We start from the raw sequence: 25,202 nt of genomic DNA on the forward strand, positions 1-25,202 counted from the left end.
ATGGAGCACCAGCCTGTCTCTCTTGGGCTGCTGCAGGCTGTTGCATTGCTTTTGCTTGCCCTTTGCTGGAAGACTCACTCAGTGGGTGAGTATATGCCATGCAGACCAAATGCTGATTTGCAAAGGTAATTGCACTTGCCTGCAAACTTGAGTCCCTACATTATTACTGCTTTACCTTACCCCAGAAAGCTCATCTGCAAACAGGGTGGCCAGGCGTCCTCCTTTTCCGGGACACGTCCTCCATTTCAGCCTCCTGTCCAGGAGGAATTTCACAGTGTCCTCCATCTTGAGCATGGCTGAGAAGCATGAAGTGTACTTCCCTGTGACTGTTTTCACTTTTTATTTGGGCATGTCCTCCATTTTACCTTGGGTGCCCTACATCCAAGGTGCCTTGTCCTCCTTTGCTGTGAGGACATCAGCTCACCCTGTCTGCAAACTGTTTCCTTGGAGACTCTGTTTAGGTGGGATCTTTGCTTGCCGTCTTCTGCTATTTGGGACCATTCATACCCCAAAAGTGAAGCTATTCCTACCTAACTTCTTTGTCTGCAGATGTTCTCTCTCTTTCTTTGTTGTTTGAGTTATGGTCACCCAAAGGCGACCCTATGATAGGGTTTTTCTTGGCAAGTTTCTTCAGAGGAAGTTTGCCATAGCCGTCCTCTGAGGCTGAGAGAGTGTGACTTGCTGAAGGTCATCTAGTGGGGTTTTATGCTCGAGTGAGGATTCGAACCCTTGTCTCCAGAGTTGTCATCCAAGGCTCAAACCATTACCGTCTCTCTCTATTTCTTCCTACTTCCCTGCAATGGTCTCCAGTTGGTGTCTGCTCCAAAACTCAATACATTATTATTATTATTATTATTATTATTATCATTACTATTATTTTCTTATATCCTGCCTTTCTCCCAATGTAGGGGACTCAAGGCAGCATTCTGTACTTGTCTTCTTGAAACCATCAGGAGTTCATTTATGAAACTCAGATACTAACCTGTTGGATGCTGTAGCTCTCTCTGTGTGTAACTGGAAAGGAGGAAGGGACTCTCTGAGAAAGTCTCTTTTTCTTTCTTTTGTAATCTACTCCTTTTTTTTCTTGCCTGGGGGGGGGGAACCCTTAGGGATGCATTAAAGTGAGGGTCAAATAGCCAGCTGGTCTTAAAAGCAAAAATGTTGCAAGTGGTCCCATTGCAAATGTATATAATGAACCATTTCAGTCACAATTAGCATATACACTTGTTCCACCACATTTGTAGGGGATATGGGCACAGAACCCCAGTGAATGTGGAAAAACCACAAATAACAACACTATGTTTTTACCTGAGAGGACACCTCTCTGGGAATCTCTAGGTCCTCCAGTGCAACTCTGTGGTCAACATCTGCCAGGTATGTTTTGGAATTGTATCCTGGTCTTCAACTTAACCCAAGCCAAGTTATTTGGGGTTTTAAATGATCCTTCTGTGATGCAGTTTCCTCACTAGATTGCAAACAAGCAGCTCCACCAGTCTAATCTACCTCACACTACTGAATGTTCAAGGAATACTTTTAAAATGTGGAGTACAAAGAAATGCAAGGGATGCTTATTCTTAAGTCTTCCTAGTGTTTGTAATTATTGTACTAGAACCTGTGCTGACCGAAGACATCTTAATGTCTGATGGAGCAACCATACCTGTCTGGTTGTTTGGCACATAAAGAAGGAAATCTCCTGCCCATAAAAACAGAATAATAACATATTAAATAGCTAATAATTTCTTGCCATTTTGTGACACCCAGAATCAGTCAGTCAGTCAGTCAATCAAGCTTTTTTAGGCATAGAACACCCAGAATCTATTGTCAGAGGTAACTGCCTTGTTTTCCCTAATGGTAGAACCAGCTCTGACCCATTGTATCCATAAGGGGTTCACTATATATTAGCTTGAGCTGCTGCAGTTCAGTAGTTGAACAGGAGAGTGGATTCAGGTCAACTCATACCACATAGGCATCCCTAACTGTTACTGGCATAACCTTCTACAGCCTGCTTTTGCCCATGCAGTTGGCAATAGTACATCTTGATAAATGTTGCAAGATTGCTCAGAATGTAATTCTGTTTGTGTTTCAGATACCAAGTGGGAAAAATACTTAGTTCAGATTGACAGAGCTGTGAAGAACTACAAGCCGTGTGTGAAGGAAAATTGTCACTGCTACCAAAAGTATGGGGGCTAGCATCTCTGTTAATATTTTCATAATGGAAATGGGGTAGAGGATATCTTCCATATACAAAAGACCCTGAATTCAGCACTTAACAGATACAGTTGAAAGGACATCATGTAGCAAAGATTCTTTGCTTCCTCCCATAGAGTGGGGCTAGCAATTAAATTACTGGCTCTGTTGGAATATCACATTAAAACAGTGTTTCAGGATGACATGTATGAGTCCCAAGCTCTCCTCCTCCCTAATTCTTGCAACTTGCAGCTGAGCTCTGCTTGTTACCTCCTTGCTGCCTATTCAAGCTGCAGTGTGGGACCAGCAGCTATATCAGCATGCATCATGTGCTGCAGAGCAGCATATGCGCATGTGTTGTGCCACCTGGAGCATATGACCTAGTATTGGAAATGCTGTTGTTTTTAGACTACAGTCTCCAAAATTCTCTAACAGGCTGGCCACTGGTCATGCTAGGTGAGAAGTCTTGGTGTTTTAATTCCCCAAAGTAACTTTTCCATGCTCCGCCCCTTGGCTAGGTGTGCTGACATTGCTCTGGTCATGTGATGCACACCAGTATTGCTGCTCACCCTTTGCAGCCTGAATGGTCCACTATAACCACTTCTCATAGTAGGAAGGGGGATCATTTCTTGTGTTCTAGCTGTCCTAGCTGCCTCTTTCTCTGCTTACTCAGTTAGGAATCTTTTACCTGTGATATGCTGGCCAAGGCATAGTGAGCAAGACAGTTTGAAAGCCCCAGGCTTTAAAAAGGAAACAATTTACCTGGTGAAGGGCTTTGGTGGTATGCAGTTACTATGTTATGATGGCACTTCAGCTGCCAAGGAAACACTGTTCAATCCTGGGATTTGCAGTTTGGTTGGGTCATTTAGAATCCTCAACCAGAGAAATTTAGGACTTTATCATACTAGTCTCCTATCCTGCCACAATCATGCTTGTATAAGAATGGAAACGTACGGCTTTGACATAATTTCTTATCAAACTTTTTCCCATGATAGTGCTTTGGTGATCCATAGTTGCATGATCTGTTTTCCACACTGCCAAACACCACTTGTGTGAATGTGCTTATCCTCCCCTTTCCCAAAGCGTGGGGCTCTATATGCACATTCACACAGAAGCATGATCACTGCAAGGGGAAGTGAGGGAGAAGAACAGAATCATGCCCATTCATACCTGAGAAGCAGAACTGCAGCATAAGGGACCTGTTGCATGAAGGCAGAAATGGAATAGCAGGGACACTGAGAGCCTGTTGATGGGTTTTGCCCTTCAGTGAAAAGGTGCACTCAAGTAATGAATGGAATGCAGGGCAGCAGCATGAAGAACATGGCATCATGTGATAAGTACTGACCAAAGATGGTTTTATCCTGTTAAAATCCCACTTTTTTAGCCTTGTGTGGTAAAGTCTTTAGTGCCTCACCAAAATATCAATCCCAGGATTCCACAAAACAATAATACTTTATTGGGCTAAACCAAATGCAAAAAATGCGTGATGCAAACTTTTGAAGCCCCACTGTCTTCATCAGGCAAAGGTGTTAAAAATCATACAGGAGAAAAAAATGTTAGTCACAAGTCAGCATTTTGTCAAGATGTAGCTGTTCTCAGTTCAGGTGGAATGGAGGGACATGCAGCCAGGCAGGCTCCTCCTGGCCATGTGGGTACTCCAAGAAATAAAATTTAGGTTTCATTAGGAAGACAAAGAGAGATGCTTTTGAGTTCCAAGTTGCCTCAATCCTTGTCATCGCCACATGACCAACATGACTTCCCCTGAATAGATTCCACAAGATGTTGCCATGGCACTCGAAGTGAAATCATAGTGCTATAATTGAGTATTGTGAAAAGGTCCCAGGTTTCTGGTTTAAGAGAATGGGAATGGCTGCAGAACTGAAGAAGAATAGAATGTCCATGCTGGCTGGGGGATTCTATGGCTTGTAAGCCCAAAAAGTAACTTCCCCAAGCTTCCTTCCCAAGCAAAAAAATCACTTCCTAAATACCTAGTTAGACTTTTGTTAGACTGATTTTCCCTAATGTGTTTAATGATGGGTGGAATGTCTCTTATCTTAGAGTGAGGGAAGCAGATTTGGCTCCCTTTCAAGAGGGAATCTCTGAGGAGTTGCTGTCAGAAGCAATCAGTCGAAGGCTTGGGACACACTACCAGATCATTGAGAATAAGTTGTACCGTGAGCATGACTGCATGTTCCCTGCCAGGTAAGAGCAATTCGAAATCCATCCCGTTAAGAGAGAGAAACAGGAGAGCATCCCTTGCCTCCTTAACCTCTGGGTCATTGAGCAGAAAATCTTTGAAAGGGCTACATTCCAATTTAAGAGGAAGAAAGTGATGAGGCCTTACCTTGGTTGCCGTGTAGCAATTGCCCTGGCTTTTGTAAGAAATCAATATTGACACTGCACTTTCAATGTGTGAGAGGAGGTGATATGGGTTACAAGCTGAAGGGAATTGGGAATAAATTCCTCTAGGGGAAAAAGGATAATTGGAAGGGATAACTGTCTGAGTTGTTTAAAACAGGAGTTGTTTGGGTGTCAGAAGGGACTTGTGGCTGCACCCAGCATGATTTGTAGTACTTGTAAAAAAGTGTTCACAAAATTCCTTAACTGTGTTATTTTCCTGTCTTTCCCCATCATCTGCTGTAAATTCATCTTGGTACAGATACTCGAACTTTTATAGCATCAGTGTTGTCTAATTTTTAGGATCAGTGATACCAAGGATCAAATACTCACTCAGCTGCAAAGTTTGCTAGATGGCCTAGCCGACCTCACGAGGTTGTTAGGAGGATACAGTTGAAGGGCTAGACTGAACTCTATGTTGCCTTGGGGTCCTTTGGAGAAGACAGAACTTGTAAATAACATGTTACAAGTGATGATATTATTTATAATAAACAATAAATTTATGATATTACTTTTTGGAGTGAATAACTATAACAAATGATGTTACTTTCAAGGTCATTTGGGGAGATTTGGTCTATTTTTGGACTCCTTAAATCCTATCTGCACAGTTGTTGTTGTTATTGCTGTTGTTTCCAATGTATGGTGACCCTAAGGCAGTGATGGTGAACCTTTTCCAGTTCGTGTGCAGGGGGTGGGGCTTCTGCCCCCAGGATGGGGGCTGAGTGCCAGGGGAGGGGCTTCTGCCCTCTGGGGGTGGGGCTTCCACCCTCTGGGGGCGGTCTTCCACCTTCCAGGGGCGGGGCTTCTGCCCCCTTTTCAGAGGGAGGAGCCTCTGGCTCCGGCCCCGGCATTTGCCGGCCCCTCAGGGTCCCTTCTAGGGCCGTCAGAGGCCGGCAAAAGGGCCGTGGAGGATGGCAGGCCGTCCTCCGGCTTTTGCCCGCCCCTGAGCGTCCCTAGAAGGGAAAGGGAGGAGGAGGTGGCTGGGCACGCGTCCCAGCCGCCTTCTCCTCAGCCCTTTGCTCCCCGTCAAAGGGCTCCATGGAGCCCTTTCGCGGGGAGCGAAGGGAAAGGGAGGAGGAGGCAGCTGGGCACACGTCCTAGCCACCTTCTCCTTGGCTCTTTGCTGCCCGTCAAAGGGCTCCATGGAGCCCTTTCGTGGGGAGCGAAGGGAAAGGGAGGAGGAGGCAGCTGGGCACGCGTCCCAGCCGCCTTCTCCTCGGCCCTTCGCTCCCCGCGAAAGGGCTCCATGGAGTTCTTTCGCGCGGAGCGAAGAGAAGCCGGGAGAGGAGGAGGAGACAGACATGCACGCTTCTGTCTCCTCCTTCCAGGCGCCATTTTCTGACTTCCCGCTGTCTCAGAGAGACAGTGGGAGGCCCGAAAATGGCAAGGAGGAGGCGGAACGAGCACGCGCCCTTTGCTCCTTCTCCCTTGCCCCATGCCCAGAGAAATGGCGTCACGTGCCACCCATGGCACGCGTGCCATAGGTTCGCCATCACGGCCCTAAGGCAACCTATCATGAGATTTTCTGGGGCTGAGAATGGGTGACTTGCTCAAGGTCACCCAGTGGATTTCCATGGCCAGGCAGGGAATCCAACTCTGATCTCCAGAGAGTCAAAATCCAGCGCTCAAAACACTATACCACACTGGCTCTCAACCTACACGCAGGGACGTAGCCAAGGGGGGGGGGTCTTGGGGTCCGGACCCCCCCTTCCATTAGAAAAATGAATGGTGCGTGCTGCTGCGCCGCCGCACCCAAGCCCCATTATAATGGTGGCACTTAGTCTGGACCCCCCCTTCCTAAAATCCTGGCTACGTCCCTGCTACACAGTAGACCAGTATTATTGTCCTAATGTTATATAACCAAGGTGAGATACTCGTTATATAACCTTGGAGAGCTGCATTCTCCATTCCACTGCCCAGTGCATTAAAAATGCAGAAGTGTTTTGGCACCCCCAATACCCCCAGTACTTTCTAGAGCTTTGGGGCAATTTTGACACTACCCTAGATCATCTTAGATTCAGGAGAGTTCTTTGTTATAATTGGAGCTGACTTTGGGGTCACTTCCTGGTAAATGAAAAGGCTTCTACTGGGCTTAAAGAGCCAGAGGATGGAGAGATGGCAGTTGTGCCCCCCCCAACAACCTCTAGAGGGTGTTTGAGTCCCAAGAGTCATCCAGTCCTGTCATGCAGGAAGACACAATCAAAGCACCCCCAACAGATAGCCATCCAACCTCTGTTAGAAAAAGTTGTAAAGAAGGAGACTCCACCATTCTCTGAGGCAGCATTGAACAGCTCTTACCATCAGGAAGTTTTTCGTAATGTTTAGGTGGAATCTCTTTTCTTGTAATTTGAATCAATTGTTCCATATCCTAGTCTCTGTAACAGCAGAGACTAGGGCCTGTTACAGACTGCCAAAATAAAGCTGCTTCGGGTCTCTTTGGAGGTACGCTATTTAAATGATGCATGGGTCCTAAGAGTCCGGAGGTCACGCCAAAGCAACACTCCATTCCTAAGCACTGGAGGGCAGCTTTTGGTGCAGCTTCCGGATTCTTAGGATGCATGCATCATTTAAATAGCATACCCCCAAAGAGACCCGAAGCAGCTTTTTTTTGGCAGTCTGTAACAGGCCTAGGACACAGAGCAATGGATTTAAACTACAGGGAATGAGCTTCCACCATTTGGGGCCCTTTAAAGAAATATCAAGTACAATTGGCTACAATATTATTCCCAGGGCCACATTCCCTGCTATTCTTGAATAAAGAGGTTTCTAGGATTCTTCATATTGTGATAGGGTGAAGAGTACTGAAACAGAGAGAAGGAGACATTCTTAGAATTTGCTGTCAAATCTATTATTAAGTTGTTCAACATTTGTTTACATATCTGAATCTTACCCAAACAAAGCTAAACAAGAAAAATAGATTTGACAGTAATAGTAATACAGAATCTAATGCATTTCTTCTAAAAAGTAAGAAACACTGGACATTTCAAAACAGTATATACTTAGCTATATTCCATTAGAAATTAAACAACATTTAAAAAACTTATTTTAAATATAAACGAAATATCCATTGGGCTGAGAACACAGAAAAACTATATAGCAGAAAGGTATTGTATTGTGTCAGTAGGTTCAAATTTATTGTACAATTTGCTTCTGATAAACAGAACATTCCACAGAAGGATGTGGGTTAGGGAGGGCTGGATAAAGTGGGATTCTTTGTCCTGAAATGGGTGGTGAATGTGTAGCTCTTCAGAGGTTGTTGAACTCCCACACCCATCTTTGTTCAGTATTGGCACTATTGGCTAGGACTCACAGAGTGTATGGTACAGCATGTGGAGGAAGACACATTGCCCACTCTGCTCCAAAAATCTTTACTATTACATTATTATCCTACTTCCAGAATTTTTCTGCTAAATTACTTTCTCACCATATAGGACATAAATTTCCTTTCTGTCTTTCTGCTCTCAGTGAATCCATGTATAAAACTTGAGCAAGTTTTCTCACTCTTATTTCTAGCCAGCTCTGACACCTGCCTAGTTCTCCATGAAGGTAAGTTCAGAGAGACTCAGTGTAATTGAAGTTAAAGTTCTAGTTCTCTAGATATTCATTCCTGTAACACAGAACACAGGGAACATAAATGTATGAATATAATGCATAATCTTCTTGGCTATAATTTGTGTGCTTTCCTGTCTGCAGATGCAGTGGGGTTGAACACTTCATCCTGGAGATCATTGATGACCTTCCCAATATGGAGATGGTAATCAATGTGCGAGATTACCCCCAGGTGCCTAAATTCATGAAACCAAGGGTTCCTGTCTTCTCCTTCAGTAAGGTGAGAGAGTGAAGGGCTATTATCAAATCAGCTGTATTAGATGGGATCAGCAGGTGCCTTGTTTCATTGAATCTGTTGAGCTATTGAATAGTTTTGGTGCAATCACCCTGCCTCTCTTTTCATTTTTTATAAGACATCAGAATACTATGACATTATGTATCCTGCCTGGACATTTTGGGAAGGGGGACCAGCTGTTTGGCCTATTTACCCAACTGGCCTGGGACGATGGGACCTATTGAGACAGGATCTCAAAAGGTATGTTTTCTTCAAAATAAATACCCCCTCAGATTTATTCACCTTGGCTTGCAGGTGAGACCCATGCAGAGTCTAAACTCTTCAGTGTTACCGGTAAGTACATTTCTTAAGAAATAAATTTACTTTGTAAAATGGAAGTTGAGTATGAACAGCATCACAACAATCTCAGAAATACATAAGCTAGATAAGTGCGTCTCAGCTGACTCAGTCTTTGTGCCAAATTGTTTGAAATCCAAACAAGTTAGTTCTGTGAGCCAGGAAGAATTTTATTGAGATTGAAAAATAAGGTGTTACAAGAATTCCTACAATTTTAATGAGGACCTGGGGACACTTTGTTCTGTTGTGGTCTATACGTATTCCTATGGGAGTTGCACACTGGTGGTAGAAAGGGCCATCCACAAAAGTTAATTTTTGGATCATTGCTATGCAATATTCATGTACAAGGTGTAAAATCACCATTTTGAATGTAACACCAAATATTTTATAGAAAAAATATTTGACTTCTTAAAATATATGTTTGGATCATTTGCACCTGGTGATTAGCTTGAAATTTTGCTTTTGTTCAAATGTTTATCCTGTTGCAATGAAAATAAATATGCTGATTTTCAGCTGTGAAAGAAACTGACAATTTCCTCTTGATTGTCTGAAACTGCAGAGACAAGGAAGTGAATGCACATCTGTAGTGCATGCATTTCTGTGAATACACTGAAATAGAATTGTAAAACAGCTTCTTAACTGGCTGTGGCACTATTAACATTGTGATGAAGAGCTTGTTTAGCTGGGATGACTTCACCTGCCATGAAAGAGTAGATTCTGGGTACACTGACATTTATTTATTTGTTAGTTGGTTTGTTTATGTAGGCAGGTAGGTAAAATTTATATCCTGCCTTACAGGTGTTTATACAATACTGATAACAAAGCCAATAATAAAATGGAATTGTGATAAAGAACATCAGTATTATGATTGAAAACAGAGAGAAATAGCAGGTCATATATTGAAAATAACTGAAAAAACTAATCCAGTGGTGTGAATCCTTCAGACCTCCAGACAGTCAAAGTGCAGCAGCCCTAGCCAGCATCTGCAGTGGTAAAGGATGCTGGGAGTCGCAGTCCAATAACTTATGGAGGGCCACAAATTGCCCACCCTGGCCTAATGTTTTACTTCTGAGGTATTGAGGCATTCTATATCAGGGCTTTAATATCATGTCTTGATTTAAATTTTCTTAGCTCTGCTGAAAAATGGCCTTGGAAGAAGAAGATTTCCAAAGCCTTCTTTCGAGGATCCAGGTGAGCTGTTCCCACTTTGTACTTTGTCACTACTGGTAGTTAGTACTGTAATACCTAAGGTGGCCTACAAAAGTTAAAACAAATGCAGCTAAAAATTCATCTCATACGAATGTTTAACATGTTTTAAAAAGTTTAAAATGTAATCATTCTATCAAAAATAAAAAACCAGTTTAAACATAGCAATTAAAGGGAAAATGACAAGTAAACCATAGAGCGCATTATGCAAGGCCTCTTTCCCTTGAGCAATCAGTTTTCAAAGGCCTGCTGAAACAAACAGCATTTACCAGCTTACAGAAATATAAGAGGGAGGGTACCAGAGCATGGGAGCAGCCACCAAGAAGGCTCTTTCCCGTGTTCCCACTAGATATACCTTTGAGGGTGGCTATGCAGAGAAAATGACACCCCCAGAAGATTTGAAAATACAAGCTTACATTGAAGAATAACATTAAATAGAGCTTCTGTATTTTTCTTTTTAATTTTTTTAAAAAAATTATTATTTAAATGACATACAAACATATAACGAATACTATATAATCAACATACATATTCACTTTACATTCTATACATCCAACTTTCTTCAACATTTTTCTTGACATCATGAAGACCTATGGAAAAAATTTATTTAGGATGTGATGAAGAGAGGAAATGGAGTCCTCCTTGTCCTAAAACTATTCCCCCCTGTTCACCATCCTGCCATTCTTCCTCCTTCACTCATGCTTTGGTCTGGTCTTTCATTGTCCAATATTATTCTCAGCTAATTTCCTATTAGACTTCATTAAATGGATCAGTATCTTGTTTATCTGGTCATATAGGTCTCAATCAACAATAGGATATTCTCTTAACAGATTTGTCTGTGCTTTCTTTGGTAGGACAAGTTCAGAGCGGGATCCCCTCATCCTCCTCTCTAGAGAAAATCCAGAACTAGTTGATGCAGAGTACACTAAAAATCAAGCCTGGAAGTCTGAAAAAGTAACTACTGTTAAGCTAATATTTTCCCTTTTCTTGAAGAAATATTCTTTTTCTTATACAACTATTCTTTAAAAGGCTGGCACCAGCAATACAAAGATTCTCACCAGAAGGAGAGCAAAGTAAGAATTCTGTTAAACTGAAGTAGAGCTTGGAAAAAGCACTTTTTTAGACCTTGGGTGTAATTTGCACTGCAGATATAATGAAGTTTGACATGCTTTGCATGTCCTTATCCTATGGAATCCTGAGATTTATAGTTTGTTGTGGCACCAGAGCTCTCTGACAGAAAAGGCTCAATATCTCACAAAACTACAAGTTCCAGAATTCCATAGCACTGAGCCATGACAGTCAAAGTGGTGCTTTTTATCTGCAGTTCAGATTAGATCCTCATCTCCCAGAATCCACCAGCTGGCTGGCTGGCGTGTGTGCGTGTGTGCATGACTTGTATAAAATAATATTTTTCAAGATGCCACCTGGATTAACTTCTCCACATGCTCAGATTCCATAGTTGCAATTTAGTACAGAATAGTATCACCATGGAATGTATTGAAAAAGGATGGACAGTTCTGTCCTGTTTAGTTTCCTAGCCTTCCTGTGAAGCTGATTTAAATTAAACACTGGATACTAAAAATAAGTTCAGTTATGTGGCATACAGGTTGAGTATCCCCTATCCAAAATACTTGGGACCAGAAGTGTTTTGGATTTTGGATTTTTAAAATTTATTTTGGATTTTTTGCATATACATAATGAGACATCTTGAAGATGCGACCCAACTCTAAACATGAAATTCATTTATGTTTCTTATACATCATACGTGTAGCTGAAAGTAATGTTATATACAATATTTTCAATAATTTTGTGCATGAAGCAAAGTTTATGTACACTGAACCATCAGAAAGTAAAAGTTTCACTATCTCAGCCACCCATGTGGATGATTTTGGATTTTGGAGTATTTGATTTTGGGTTTACGAATAAGGGATACTCAGCCTATAGTTAAACAATGTGTCAATTCCCACAAGTTCAGCATTAAAACATCAGTGCAACATGTATTTGGGCTGGGTATATTGCTGTTGTGTGCCTTCAAGTAATTTCTGATTTATGGCGACCCTAAGATGAACTTATCATGGGGTTTTCTTGGCATGATTTGTTCAGAGGAGGTTTGCCTTTGCCTTCCTCTGAGGCTGAGAGAGTGTGGCTTGCCCAAAGTCACCCAGTGAGTTTCCATGGCTGAGCGGGACTTGAACACAGGCTTCCAGAGTCATAGTCCAGTGCTCAAACCACTATGCTGACTCTCTTCTGGCTTTATTTGCTTTGCTGATACGGGCTTTGCATGAAACTTTGAGAAAAAGCATAATTATGATAATGTTCAGTTTGAACTTATGAGATCCAGGTTCAAATCTCAAGTGAGCCATGAAACACTCTGGGTGAGGTTGGGCCCTCTCTTTTGGCCTGACCTATTCTGTAGCAGTGTTGTGATGATAAAGTGTGGACAAAGAGAACCATGTACAAAAACTGCTTGAGTTCACTGAAGGGAAGGTTGGATAGAGATAGAACTGATAAATAAAATACATTTTAAAAAAAATCTGATTAAGCATGATACTCTCTTGGTTTAATCCTTAAAGATATGGTCTTTTACATGCCTACTCTCACTTTTAAATCAATCTTCACCATGTGTCAGGACACGTGCTCTTAAAGAGTAGTTAATTGTGGACATACATAATTTATACTTCATGCATTCATAAGTTGGTGATCTACTGGGGAAATGTCCAATAGCTTGATTGTTCTGCTTGTCTCTTTCATTTCTTTCTGGCTGATGTTTACTTAGTTTGTTTTTCATCAAAAAGCTGCCTCATATAATCTGCTGTTCTTATGCCTGAGATGTCTCAAACTTGTTTTCCAAGGCTGTATGTACAGTGCACAATGAGAGCAATGTCATACCATTGCATGGTTCTGTCCTATGGAATTGTGGAATGTGTAGTTTGGTGAGAGATTTACAGTTTTTTTTCACTTTCCTCACTAACTACAACACAAGAACAATCTGGCAGATAATTCTAAGTACCCCAAAATGTCTCATGAAATTCCAAATTTCAGGATTCCCTAGAAGGGGCAATGGTAGTCTTATTTTGTGTCTTACTCTGTCTCTACAAGTGCTTGAGCCGCCAGTTAGTTATGCTAGTATCTGCGACATACTTGGGGAAATTTAACATGCTTAGCTTTAGGAGGATGTGAAAGTGATCTGGGACTTCTCTCTTTGAATTCTCACACTGGATCTCATAGTGTAGAAGGGGTAACCACCAACTGTGGAATTTACATGTTAGTTGTTATGAAGTCTGAGAATATTAAGCGCTTGTAACTGACCATTCTTATTCTCAGAATTGCTCAGCATTCTGAGAAAATGTTGTGCAGCTCTAGCTTGTTTACGAAGAACATATGAGGAGAGGGCTTTGAACTTCTGTTACCTGTATTGAATGAAGTACACATAAGGCTCAAAATGGATACCTTTTTCAATCATATACAAAAAATCTCAATATGTAGAGCTTAGTATGTACCTGATACTTTGAAATTAATCCTAGTGAGATGACTGGGACTTAATTCCAAGAAAGTGAAGGATCAATGCATTCTTAGTTTTTATTTAGGCTTGCCTAGAAATTGGAAAGAGCCAGTGTTGTATAATGATTTGAGTGTCATACTATGACTCTACAGATCAGAGTTCAGTTTCCTACTCAGCGATAGACACCTGATGAGTGACCTTGGGCAAGTTGTACTTTCTCAGCCCCATAAAAATCTATGATAAGTTCATCCTCAGGTTGTCATTAGTCAGAAACAACTTGAAGGCACCGAATAATAACAACAGACTGGGACCTCGACTTTGTGTCCTACCAAAAAAACAACTCCAAAAAACTGTCCTTACTTGTGTATCATTGGTTCTGGGCAGTAGGAAGATGATTTAGAACTAAAATACTCTCTCTCTTTTTTTAGGACACCCTTGGGAAACCACCTGCTAAGGAAATTTCACTGATAGACCATTGTAAATACAAGTAAGTACAGCCAGCCCTTCTTATACACAGATTTTTTTATACACGGATTCAAGCATACACGGTTTGAAAATGTTCGAAAAAAGTATAAATTTCAAATATCAAATCTTGATTTTCCATTTTTATAAGGGACACCATTTTGCTATGTCATTATATTTAATGGGACTTGAGCATACATGAATTTTGTTATACATGGGGGATCTTGGAAGCAAAACCCAGTGTATAACAAGGGTCCGCTGTAATTGATTGAGGTTGTAATCCAATATAGAAAAACCTAGGAACTGAATTTGATAACATTAAGTTCCCATTTGAACTAACTTATTTCTGGTTAGCAATGATTGTGCTCTCCACTTAGAATCTACTGTGACTATTTCAATTATTGATTATGTTGAAATGGATATTGAAAAGTTTATAGAGCATAAGTAAGCCATTATAACTCCTTGTTTGCCAATATTAGCTGCTTAATACCTTTTATCCTCAGGTTTCTTATATTAACCAATAGGTGAAGGAACTGGCATCATCCAATGAATCTGATGTGAAAAGAGGCTGAGCCCAACTTATTGTAAAATAAAACTTTTTTTGTCTGTATATCCTGAGACTTGATCTCTGTTTAATACCTGTGGCTGTTAACCACCTGGTATCTTTTGCTTGGACTTTGTAGTAAAAGAGAGAAAGCTGCAATAGTTTTTGTTCTGAATTGTTTTCTAGGCAGGAGTGCATAGCTGTGTTCATGTTGTGTAGCTTCCATTTTCTAAGTCCCACTTCCCTTTATCTATAGTTTGTGGCACCCTGAACCGTTTGTCTACACCACCCCTTTAAATCTGTCTGTCTTACTTCTCTGTAAATTATTGTAATTTGAGGAAGACATGTGAGGAATCCCAAAGAAACTCTCTATCCCCTGTGCACCATTCAGTGATAATAAGTAGCTGATATGATTATCTTGCCTTGGATATCTGTAGTTCCTCTGATGCAAGTGAATCCACAGTACTCTGTCATTTCATGTTCCCTAGAGTATATCTGTGAGAGATTTTGTTGCCATATGTAGACGATGATGCTGAGATGCTAGACATTTAATGACTTCCCCAGGGTCTCTTGGGAAGAGCAAAAAGGCACCTGGAATAGAAATTAGGATTTTTTTTTATTTGGCAGGTCTTTCTCAGTGTGGTGGCTCTGCTTCATTTGTATTTTGACAGTGCATCTGTCTTCAACAGGAAAACCCTGTTCTGTAGTTGGAAATGCTTAGGAGCTAGTGGGAATGTTAACATAAATGTTCTTTTACAGTTGGGAGGGGGGGTTCAAGAATTATTATTTGTCTACTTAAAACCAAACAGAAAAATGTGAAAACTTTTGGGTTTTGATACTGGGTGACCTTTCTTCACAAGGTCCTTCTTCTGAGGTAAGACATAAGGTCCTTCTGTGATCTTTTGTAGTTTAAGTATGATCACACTACTGTGTATCTTTAAAAAGTATACTTGCTATCATTTAACTTTCCAGGTTGCTGTAGAACTTTCATTGCCACTCTACAATGCACCATCTCTTTCTGTCATTCTCATCCCGCTTTTCCACCTTAGCTATCAGTTGTCCTAGCCCTTCTTCTCTCCCACCTCTTTGAAGGTGGGTGGCCAAGATGTGAAGAGAGATTCTACTCAAAAGTCTCCCTTCTAAAACTGGTCTCAGCGGTGATGTTGAAGTCCTCTCAGCTTGCTGTGATGGATAACTTCAGTATCCATGCTAAGACTTGCTTGTCAGGAGCAGCTCAGAATTTGTCTATGATGTTTGTGGAATTGTCCTAAGTGGTATTTGGCCCCACCTGTATTCCAGGCCACACTCTGGACTTGCTTTCTTATGCTGGTCAGGATGATGGATATCTGAGTCTGGAGGAGCTTTCCATAGTTCTGTTGTCATAGACTAATCACTAAGTGGAACCCAAAGCCTCTACAGTGATGGGAATGGGGCCCATTAGGATGGTTCCCAGCATGGATCCAAATGCTTTCTTGATCTTTCTTGGGTTTTTTTACTGTTGCTTCACTGCTGAAGCCCTGCTAGATCTCGAGAATGGAGAATTAGACAGGTCCATGGAGAAGATCACCCCTGATCATCCTCTCCCACAGGCTGGAGACAGACTATTCCATTGGTTTAGTAGTAATCATCCCCTCTCTGCCACCCTAACCCTCCTTCTCTAACACTTCTTTAAACATGGACAAAGAGGACAGAAGAGAATGAGACAATGGTGGAAGCTTGGAAAGAGTCTGAACACTGGCCAGAGCCCACTGGAGGTTCTGTTATGATGTGGTTGAATCAGTGGACTAATTCACTGGGAGCTTTCTCTTGGTACCAGTTACCATTCAGGAACCTTTGATGAAGACATATGAGAGGGTCCTCTCAGTTGCTGTTCCAGACTATGGCATTCCCTCCCATGGTTGGCCTTCTCTCTACTCTCCCTCCACCTGCAAGTGAGACTTCTTCATTTACAGAAAAAGTTGTGCGTTAACTGATTGTTGCTGAATTCTTTTGATGCACACTACTATGCATGTATTCTCACTATTAGACTTTAAATAGTTTTAAATTATTGCTGTTTTTAATAGGATAGTTTATTTAATAGTTTTAGTACTCTTTTTAGCTGCATATTATTGTAAGCCACCTTGAGTTCCATATTTAGAAAAAGGCATAATATACATAAAATAGAATTAAAACAAAATAATAAAAGAAACTGATTGCCATCACCAGAGGTTGCTCTCTGCAGAGGTGACAACTTCTTGCCTGTGGGTCTTCACTGAGTCCAAGCAGGACTGAATTAGGAAATTGTTTGTGCTGTAGAGTTCACAGGCACATTTTAGGTACAGGTCCAAAAATTAGATGAACTGATAAAGCCTGTTGTAAAATGTATTATACTCTTTTAATCTGATTAACCAGTTCCTTAATATTTCAGATAATTAAGTAAGCATTTTGAGAGGCTACTTCTCAGCAGTCCACATCCCAAAAAGAAGAACCAAGTGTTGTGAAAAGTTTGGAAGAAGGAAAGATACAGTTTATTTTTATTAAAAAATTAGAAATCTTCAGGATTTTAAAGCTGTACTTAAGAAACATATTAATAAATAGCAGAACTGTTTAAAAGATATTCAGCAAACGTTAAAGACAATTATTTTAAATTCTTGGGTTAGAGAGTGTTCTTAAGAATATTCTCCAAAAGTCTGTTATTGAGAACTTTACATTAGTTGGGAGAGACCAAGGGCCATAGAAATAGCTCTGGGTCCTGGGGACCACACTCTGCACAACCTGGGCCTAACAGAATAAAATAGATGTACAGTTTTATTGATTGCTTTTGTTAGATTATGAATGGAGTGTGCTGATTACAAAAGGTGAAGCAATATTCTAAAACAAGCATCTTTGTGGTTGCTGTTATTCAGATACCTTTTCAACTTCCGAGGTGTAGCAGCCAGTTTCCGCTTCAAGCATCTTTTCCTGTGTGGCTCACTGATCTTTCATGTTGGAGAAGAGTGGCAGGAATTCTTCTACCCCCAGCTAAAACCTTGGGTTCACTACATCCCAGTCAAATCAGATCTTTCTGATGTGAGGTGAGAGATGGAAGCTGCAGTGTCTTCCTAATTCCATGTGTGTGCGTGTGTGCATATGTTCATTAATTAAAAACCTTTATATGCTGCCATGTAACCCAAATTCTGTAGTGTTAGTGCAGTAAGGTAAATACATGGTGATTTTCTATACAGCAACATCAATAAATCTTGGCTATACTGTTGGTGGGGGCACATAATGGCCTATAAATGCTTTAAATGCATGAAATATTTTCTTCATTCTATTGGGCCCTTTAACACTACACAATTATAGCACTTGGATATCATTTCTGTAGAACATATTTGGATTTCTGGTTGAAGATTTCCCTTACAGGAGCCAATTCATTATGTGGAGGCTGTAACATATACAGAAGTGTGACACTAAGGAGATAACTAGCACATATCTTTCATTCTGGGACCTTGGAGAGGTCTCCCAGTGGAATTAAATAACTCAGTAATTGCCCTGGGGCCTCTCATACTACACAACTATAGCACTTTGATTTTACTTTAATAGCTGTGGCTGTATTCTTTGGAGTCTGGGGTTTGTAGTTTGAGGAGTCACTAGAGCAGTCCAGCTGAGAACCCTAAGTGATTCACCCTAAACTGCAAATCTTATGATTCCATAGGATGCTGCTAGGGCACTTAAAATGGTGTCACAGACCTCTAACTGTTAAGGATGAAAAGGTTTATGGTCTCATGAATTGCCACGGAGTCTTATTTTGCCACTTGACCATAGTATAGAGTGACATTGATCTCTGAAAGGCTATGTCAACAGAATGCAAGCTCACTTGGAGTTTTTTTTATCAAGTACAGCATTGATGGCAGACAGTGAATCTGCTATCTGAGGACCAGTGTAAATAGAGAGAGGCTCTCACCAGAAGGTTGTCCATCAAGAGATGGCATGGCCACAGCAACTATCAGTACAATGATGGAAAATAATATATTTGGTTTCAATTGGTGGATGAGTGGATTGCTAACACCAGTGAAATAATGGATCTTCAGAATGAAAAGACTGGGACACTTCTGAATCCCTCAAATATTTTATGAGCAGCAGAAGTAAGAGGCCTGTGCATCTCATCTGTGTCCTATGCTCCAAACAGCAACTGTCCCAGGAGTCAGGAGCTGGTGAGCAATTAATTCAGCCCAGGTTAGTCACAAAAAATCCAGCAGGATAAAGGGTGAAGCAAGAGGGTGGTTGTCAGCTGGTCCAGAGGTCAGCAAGTAAGTAGTTCAAAAGTGAAACAGACTTTAAATCATAGTCAATCCAAGGTCAAAAACATGAGGAAAGTACTGTTAGGCCCTGTTCAGACCAGCCATTAAGGCTGGTCTGGGGGCGGAACCAGAGTGGTGCATCCACATGACACACGCCCCGACTCTGCCCCCCAGGGCGCGATGACACCATGTGCCACTCCACACAGCGCACTGCATCATGGTACTCTCCCAGCACTGTGTCCATACAACGCAGTGCTGACGGAGCGCTGCCAAGCCACGGCAACATGGCTATGGTGCCTTTTCTGGGGTGCAAAAAGGAGCCACTTTTTGGAAAGGCCAGATCAGGGCCGTGCAGTTGCCACAGCCCTGATCTGGCTGAAACAGGGGTTGGCTCCATGCCACCACTTTGGGACTGACTGAACAGCCCCTTAGTCACCAAGAAAAAAAAGGTGCACGGCAACAACCAACCAGGGAGTGGCTGGGCTGTTTCAAGACCCTAGGTGCCTAATAGGTCAGCATCTCCTACTAATTAATCTCTGGCAGGGGCACAATCTTTCTTTATCCAGTCTTCACTCAATAAATGATGGCAATTGATCTTTAGCATCTACAGTCTCTTGCTGGGAAGCAGGAACCCCCTCTGCCTCAATCCCTGGTTCCTCAGCCTCATATAGAGTCTTGTTATCAGGAGCTGCAGATTCCTGGCAATCTGCTTCTCCTCCCTCTGAATTGTAGGACTCCAGAGGTTGAGTTATGACAATTTGATCCAAATTGTCCAGCCTTTCTGCAGCATCAAGAACCTTGTCTAGCCATTCTCTTATCTATATGTTTATGCACCATGTGGTAATTTATTAATTTCATTTCAGGGAATTATTGGAATTTGTGAGAGAAAATGATGATGTAGCCCAAGAAATTATGAAGCGGTAAGTTTTGTGTTTTCAGTTATAGAAAGGAGCATAGCTTGATATTTAAGGCCCTTAAGAATACCATGAGCATAATCAGTTGGCACTTTTCAGAATCTTTAAAAGCTGAAGAATGCTAATTCATACATACAGATGTACATCTGGGGACAGGGAATACTAGAATTTGAGCCAGCATGGCTTAGTTTGAGTGCTGGACTATGACTCTGGAGCCCAGGGTTCAAATCCAGGCTCAGCCATGGAAACTCATTGGGTGACCTTGGGCAAGTCAGACTGTCTCAGCCCCTGAGGATGGCAATGGCAAAACTCCTGAAGAAACTTGCCAAGAAAATCCTGTGATAGTTTCACCTTAGGGTCTCCATAAGTCAGAAATGACTTGAGGGCACATAACAACAACAATACTACAATCTATTTACACAGGAGACAAGCCAGTTAATTTCTAAATTATCCCATCTAAATTATCCCTAATTCTCCAATGAATATGATTGGCCTCCCAGATTTTCCAAAATCAGGAATTATTTAATTAGTTCAGTTTCCTTCACAGATTCTAAATCAAATTACCGTTTAGTCAGTTACCCCACACATATCATAACCCAATATATTGCCAATTCACTTTCATTCTACATTCACAGTGGTAGTACGGTGGACCCTTGTTATACTCTGGGGTTTGGTTCCAAGATCTCCCGTGGATAACAAAATCTGTGAATGCTCAAGTCCCATTAAATATAATGACATAGCAAAATGGTGTCCCTCATAAAAAATGGAAAATCAAGATTTGATATTTGAAATTTATACTTTTTTTGAACATTTTCAAACCATGTATGCTTGAATTTGTGTATAAAAAATCAGTGTATAAGAAGGGCCGACCATATTAACTTTCAAATCTCTATAAACTTGGTACCTTGGTACTTTAGGGAGCACCTCATCTTATATGTAACCAGTTATTAACATCTGAAGGGTGCACTATGAAGAGAGATGGGGGAGAGCCTTCATGCTTGTATCAACCTGATTGTTTGAGTGCCTTTCCTTGGAGGTCCAATTGACACTGGTATTTTTTAAAAAGTGTAACTTCTGAATTTAAAAAAGTGATTCTGCTGGTCATTAGTTGTTTCATTAAAAATAAATAATGGGTACCCATAATCACAGACTACACAGCAATGATAAGAGCAGTGAATGTGCCATCTTGGACAAGTGTTGCAAAGTTTGCTTCGCATACTAAGAAAATTTGAGAGCTATGAAGATATGAATCTGTATAGCAAATGTTTTTTGCACCACAATGAATTCAAAAGGCCTTGAATGTCAGATCTCTTGTTGTGAGCCTTCAAGTCATTTTTGACATATTGCAGCTCTAAGGTAAACTTGACAAAGTATGCCATTTCTTTCCACAGAGTCTGAGAGAGAGTGACTTGCTCAGGGTCACCAGTAAATTTTTGTGACTGAGCAAAAGCCAGTCTCCTAGTCCAGCAGTCAGACCTTTACACCACACTGGCTCTCATATCAGAACGACTAAACTGCAAATATCAGTAACCTGCTTATATGTCATTTGATGTTAAGCACCACCATTTGGGGGAAATTTTACTCTGTTCTTTTCAGGATAACTACTGTGCCTGTTTAAACTAGAATTTAAATCCTAACATAGGAGGGATCTGCATTGTGGCATCTTAAAAACATAGAAACTCATTATGGCCTGTTACAGACTGCCAAAATAAAGCTGCTTGGGGTCTCTTTGGAGGCATGCTGTTTAAATGATGCATGCATCCAAAGAATCTGGAAGCTGCACCAAAGCTGCACTCCAGTGCTTAGGAATGGAGTGTGGCTTTGGCACGACCTCTGGACTCTTAGGACCCAAGCATCATTTAAATAGCATACCTCCAAAGAGACCCCAAGCAGCTTTATTTTGGCAGTCTGTAACAGGCCTAAGGCTTAATTTGGGATGAAGTGTACTGGACAAATGTATAAAGGCTGGTTGTAGCCCCTGTGAGTTTATATGCAATATGTTTATTGTTCTATTGGTATTTCTCACTGCAAATATACCTGGGTTGTATTTGTTAACTCTCAGGTCTTCCCCCAAATAATCCTGAGACTTGTAGCTTTGTGGGGCTGAGATTACCTGAGAGTATCTGAAATGATGGACGGATTATGAAGTTGGTTTTCAATTGTCCTGTTGGCATGTTAGAAAAACAAGTGTTGACATTCTCTTTCCCCTGTCTTTCTTGCCTCTAGGGGTCGCCAGTTTATCATGGACCACTTGCGAATGGAGGATATCTCTTGTTACTGGCAGAAACTTCTGACTGATTACTCCAAAGCTCTGACTTACAAAGTTAAATGGAAGAAGCACTACAGTGAGATTTTTCCTAAACATTCGAAAACAGAACTGTAAAAACCAGGCTTTCGTTTACAATTCAAAACCAGGACTTGAGGACATGGAAAAATACAAGGAACACTATTTTGTTCATTGGAGAGTCAGTATTTCATGTTGCCAATCTATAACATGGAAATAGGGAGGGTATTGCCATTACCTTTATGGTGTTGAGCTACTTTATCAGCTCCAGAATGTCTTTCCTTTTTTTTTTCTCCTTAAAAAATCATGGTTGGTTAAAAGAAAAAAGATCCAAATGAATTCAAGTCAGTGGGGATTTAAGTTCTACATAATTCTGTTATTATTTTTCTTCCAGTGTCATTTTGAAAGGGGAACTTGTGCTGCTAGTTATTCAACTGACTCATCATTTACTAGCAAATTAATCGCACTGAGTGGGCTATATTAGTTAAAGGGTGGGTGAATCATTTCCTTCATTGTTGAGATGCAACATTTAATCTTTAAATCTCTTAGGACACTAGTTCATAACAAATACACCATATCAGAAAGACTGAGAAGTAATGTGAAGTCACACTACTAAGGGTGGGGGGAAAGTAGAAAATAGGAAAGATACAGAGTTTGGTAAAGAACATTTTAACTACAGTGGCCAGACTCCTCTACCTAGCGTACCTAGTGGAGTCTGGCAGTTGTCCAGTGAAATTTACCAAACTCTGGAAATGAATTGCAGCTTTATTTGCCTCAGGAACAGCCTAGAACATAAGAGCCAGCATGGTTTAGTCGTTTGAGCATTGGAAAATGACTTTGTAGATCAGGGTTCAAATCACCACTCAGCCATGGAAACCCACTGGGTGACCTTGGGCAAGTTACTCTATCTCGGCCTCAGTACAAGGCAAAAGCAACTCCCCTATGAACAAATCTTGCCAAGAAAACCTTGGGATAGATTCTCCTTGGGGTCACCATAGGTCAGACATGACTTGAAAGCTCACAACAAAACAACTGCCTCAGGCTGGACACAATGCAACCTATAACTTACCGTACTAATAATACTGTAATTGAGTCCTTTCTCAAATCTCTCTTTACCAGCCAATTTTCATATTCTTACAACAGAGTATATCCAAATAACAATAGTCTTCAGAATGAACTGGCTTTTCTGATAGCATAGATGAGAGAACTATCCTGAACTTCCTCAAACCTCGTGTGGATTTCTGTAGCTCTGTGGAAACAAATCTTCCTGTCTGGCTGCTGCTGTTGTTGCTGCTGCTGCTGTTGTGCCTTCAAGTCGTTTCCAACCTATGGCATTTGTAGCTGGCATTTTCTCTGAAGATGTCAGCCACAGATGCTGGCAAAACATCAGGAAGAAACTCTTCTAGAACATGGCCACATAGCCCGAAAAACCCACAAAAAACTATAGCTGCCGGCCATGAAAGCCTTTAACTTCTTTCAAGGGGGTTTGTCTTCCTCTGAGGCTGAGAGATTGTGACTTGCCAGTGGGTTTCCATGCCTGAGTGGGGTTTCGAACTCTGGTCTACAGAGTCATAGTCCAACACTGAAACCACTGCACCACACTGGCTCTCTCCAGGCCATTCTGAGGGTCCTTTCTGGGGGTGAGAACTATGAATTAAGTCTCCAGGACCAGATGAGCTACATCCAAGGGTATTAAAAGAACTGGCAAATGTAATATCGGAGCCATTGGCAATAATCTTTGAAAACTCCTGGAGAACAGGAGAAGTCCCAGCAGACTGGAGGAGGGCAAACGTTGTCCCCATCTTCAAAAAGGGGAAGAAAGAGGATCCCAACAATTATCGTCCAGTTAGTCTGACATCAATCCCAGGAAAGATTCTGGAGCAGATCATTAAACAGAGAGTCTGTGAACATCTAGAAGGCAATGCCATAATCACAAGGAGTCAACATGGGTTTCAGAGAAACAAGTCGTGCCAGACAAATCTAATCTCTTTCTTTGATAAAATTACCAGCTTGTTAGATGAAGGGAATGCTGTGGATATAGTATATCTTGATTTCAGTAAGGCCTTTGACAGGGTTCCCCATGACATTCTCGTAAACAAGCTTGTAAAATGTGGGCTGGACAAGGCAACTGTTAAGTGGATTTGTAATTGGTTGACCGGCCGAACCCAAAGGGTGCTCAACAATGGCTCCTTTTCATCCTGGAGAGAAGTGACCAGTGGGGTCCCACAGGGCTCTGTCCTTGGCCCAGTACTGTTCAACTGCGGTCTCTTCCAACTCTATGATTCTATTCTATGATTCTATGTAAGGGCAAGCAATTCTTTGAAGGTGTGAAGTTAGCTTTCTGTCATGTTATTTCAAAGAGAAGCCAAATTAGTATATGTCTACTGAAGAACAGCTGTATATATTTAAAGAAATTGTGGAAGAGTGTTTCGGACTGGACACAGCACCACCTGTATCACGCTAATAATGCTCCAGTTAAGTTGTAAATCATATAGAATAGGTATCAGGGATGGGATTGGACCGCAGCTACTATTATCCCACTTCATTGACTGTGCTGGCTTGAGCACAATGGGAGTTATAGTGCAACAGCATCTGAAGGGTGACTTGTTCTCCCACCCTTGGTATAGATAATAGAATGGGTGTTAAGTAGTGCAAGAGAGAAAAAAGACATTTCTGGACACTGAGAAGAGGGTAAATAACCCATTCTGTGAACGAATTAAACAAGGGAGTGAAATAATGTGGTTTTGAGGGGATGGTGAAGGGCAGGAATAGGGAGAGTATAATTATTACAAGAATGGAACTAGATTATTAACCCAGAGACTAAATGTATTTCCAGTGAAGGAAATTAATCTGGAGTATTTGGAAATGTTATCTTAAAATGAGGATGTTTTGGATTAAAAGAGGGGAAACATGTTTTGTTATCTGAATTAATCCTTAAATTGAATGTTTTTTTCTGCTGCAGTGAAAAAGGACAGGAAAAGTAGGCAGATGTTCTTATTATGTAACAAACTGTATGCTACTTTGTTTTCTTCACATTTTTTCCTTCCCTATCTTGGGAATTGATGAGAATGAGAATTTGAAAAGAGGTTGTTCTCTAGATTGCAGCTTGACAACTACTAGTATTTGACAGTGGACGAGTGGTACGTTAGGACCATCAGTGAACAAGGTCTTGTCATCTATATGGCAGAATTCATTCTCTGTGCTCCAAGGATGAGAACATCAGGGAGATTGTCTTACAAAGTGTACAAAATTAAAATGCTTAAAAGA

At 41.2% G+C, this 25,202-nt stretch overlaps 1 protein-coding gene across 1 annotated transcript; it reads left to right on the plus strand.

The window, feature by feature from the left end:
• POGLUT1 (protein O-glucosyltransferase 1) lies at positions 1-25,202 on the plus strand. Its single transcript, XM_089512229.1, has 11 exons — positions 1-85; positions 2,087-2,177; positions 4,246-4,389; positions 8,278-8,413; positions 8,547-8,668; positions 9,896-9,955; positions 10,825-10,924; positions 13,901-13,959; positions 17,364-17,531; positions 19,601-19,657; positions 21,878-25,202. Exons 1-11 carry the CDS (start codon positions 1-3, stop codon positions 22,032-22,034), a joined length of 1,179 nt encoding a protein of 392 aa, XP_089368355.1. The 3' UTR covers positions 22,035-25,202.

The sequence above is a fragment of the Sceloporus occidentalis genome, unplaced genomic scaffold (assembly GCF_023333645.1).
Source record: "Sceloporus occidentalis isolate IW3139 unplaced genomic scaffold, rSceOcc1.0.p SCAF_2, whole genome shotgun sequence".
Taxonomy (NCBI): Eukaryota; Metazoa; Chordata; class Lepidosauria; order Squamata; family Phrynosomatidae; genus Sceloporus; species Sceloporus occidentalis.

What these genes read in the sequence shown, in the direction of transcription:
- POGLUT1 (XM_089512229.1), top strand. Translation starts at nt 1, where the DNA reads ATGGAGCACCAGCCTGTCTCTCTTGGGCTGCTGCAGGCTGTTGCATTG. An exon ending in CTGTCTTCTCCTTCAGTAAG is followed by an intron (nt 8,414 to 8,546) that starts GTGAGAGAGTGA and finishes ATTTTTTATAAG; the next exon opens with ACATCAGAATACTATGACAT. An exon ending in TTGAGACAGGATCTCAAAAG is followed by an intron (nt 8,669 to 9,895) that starts GTATGTTTTCTT and finishes AAATTTTCTTAG; the next exon opens with CTCTGCTGAAAAATGGCCTT.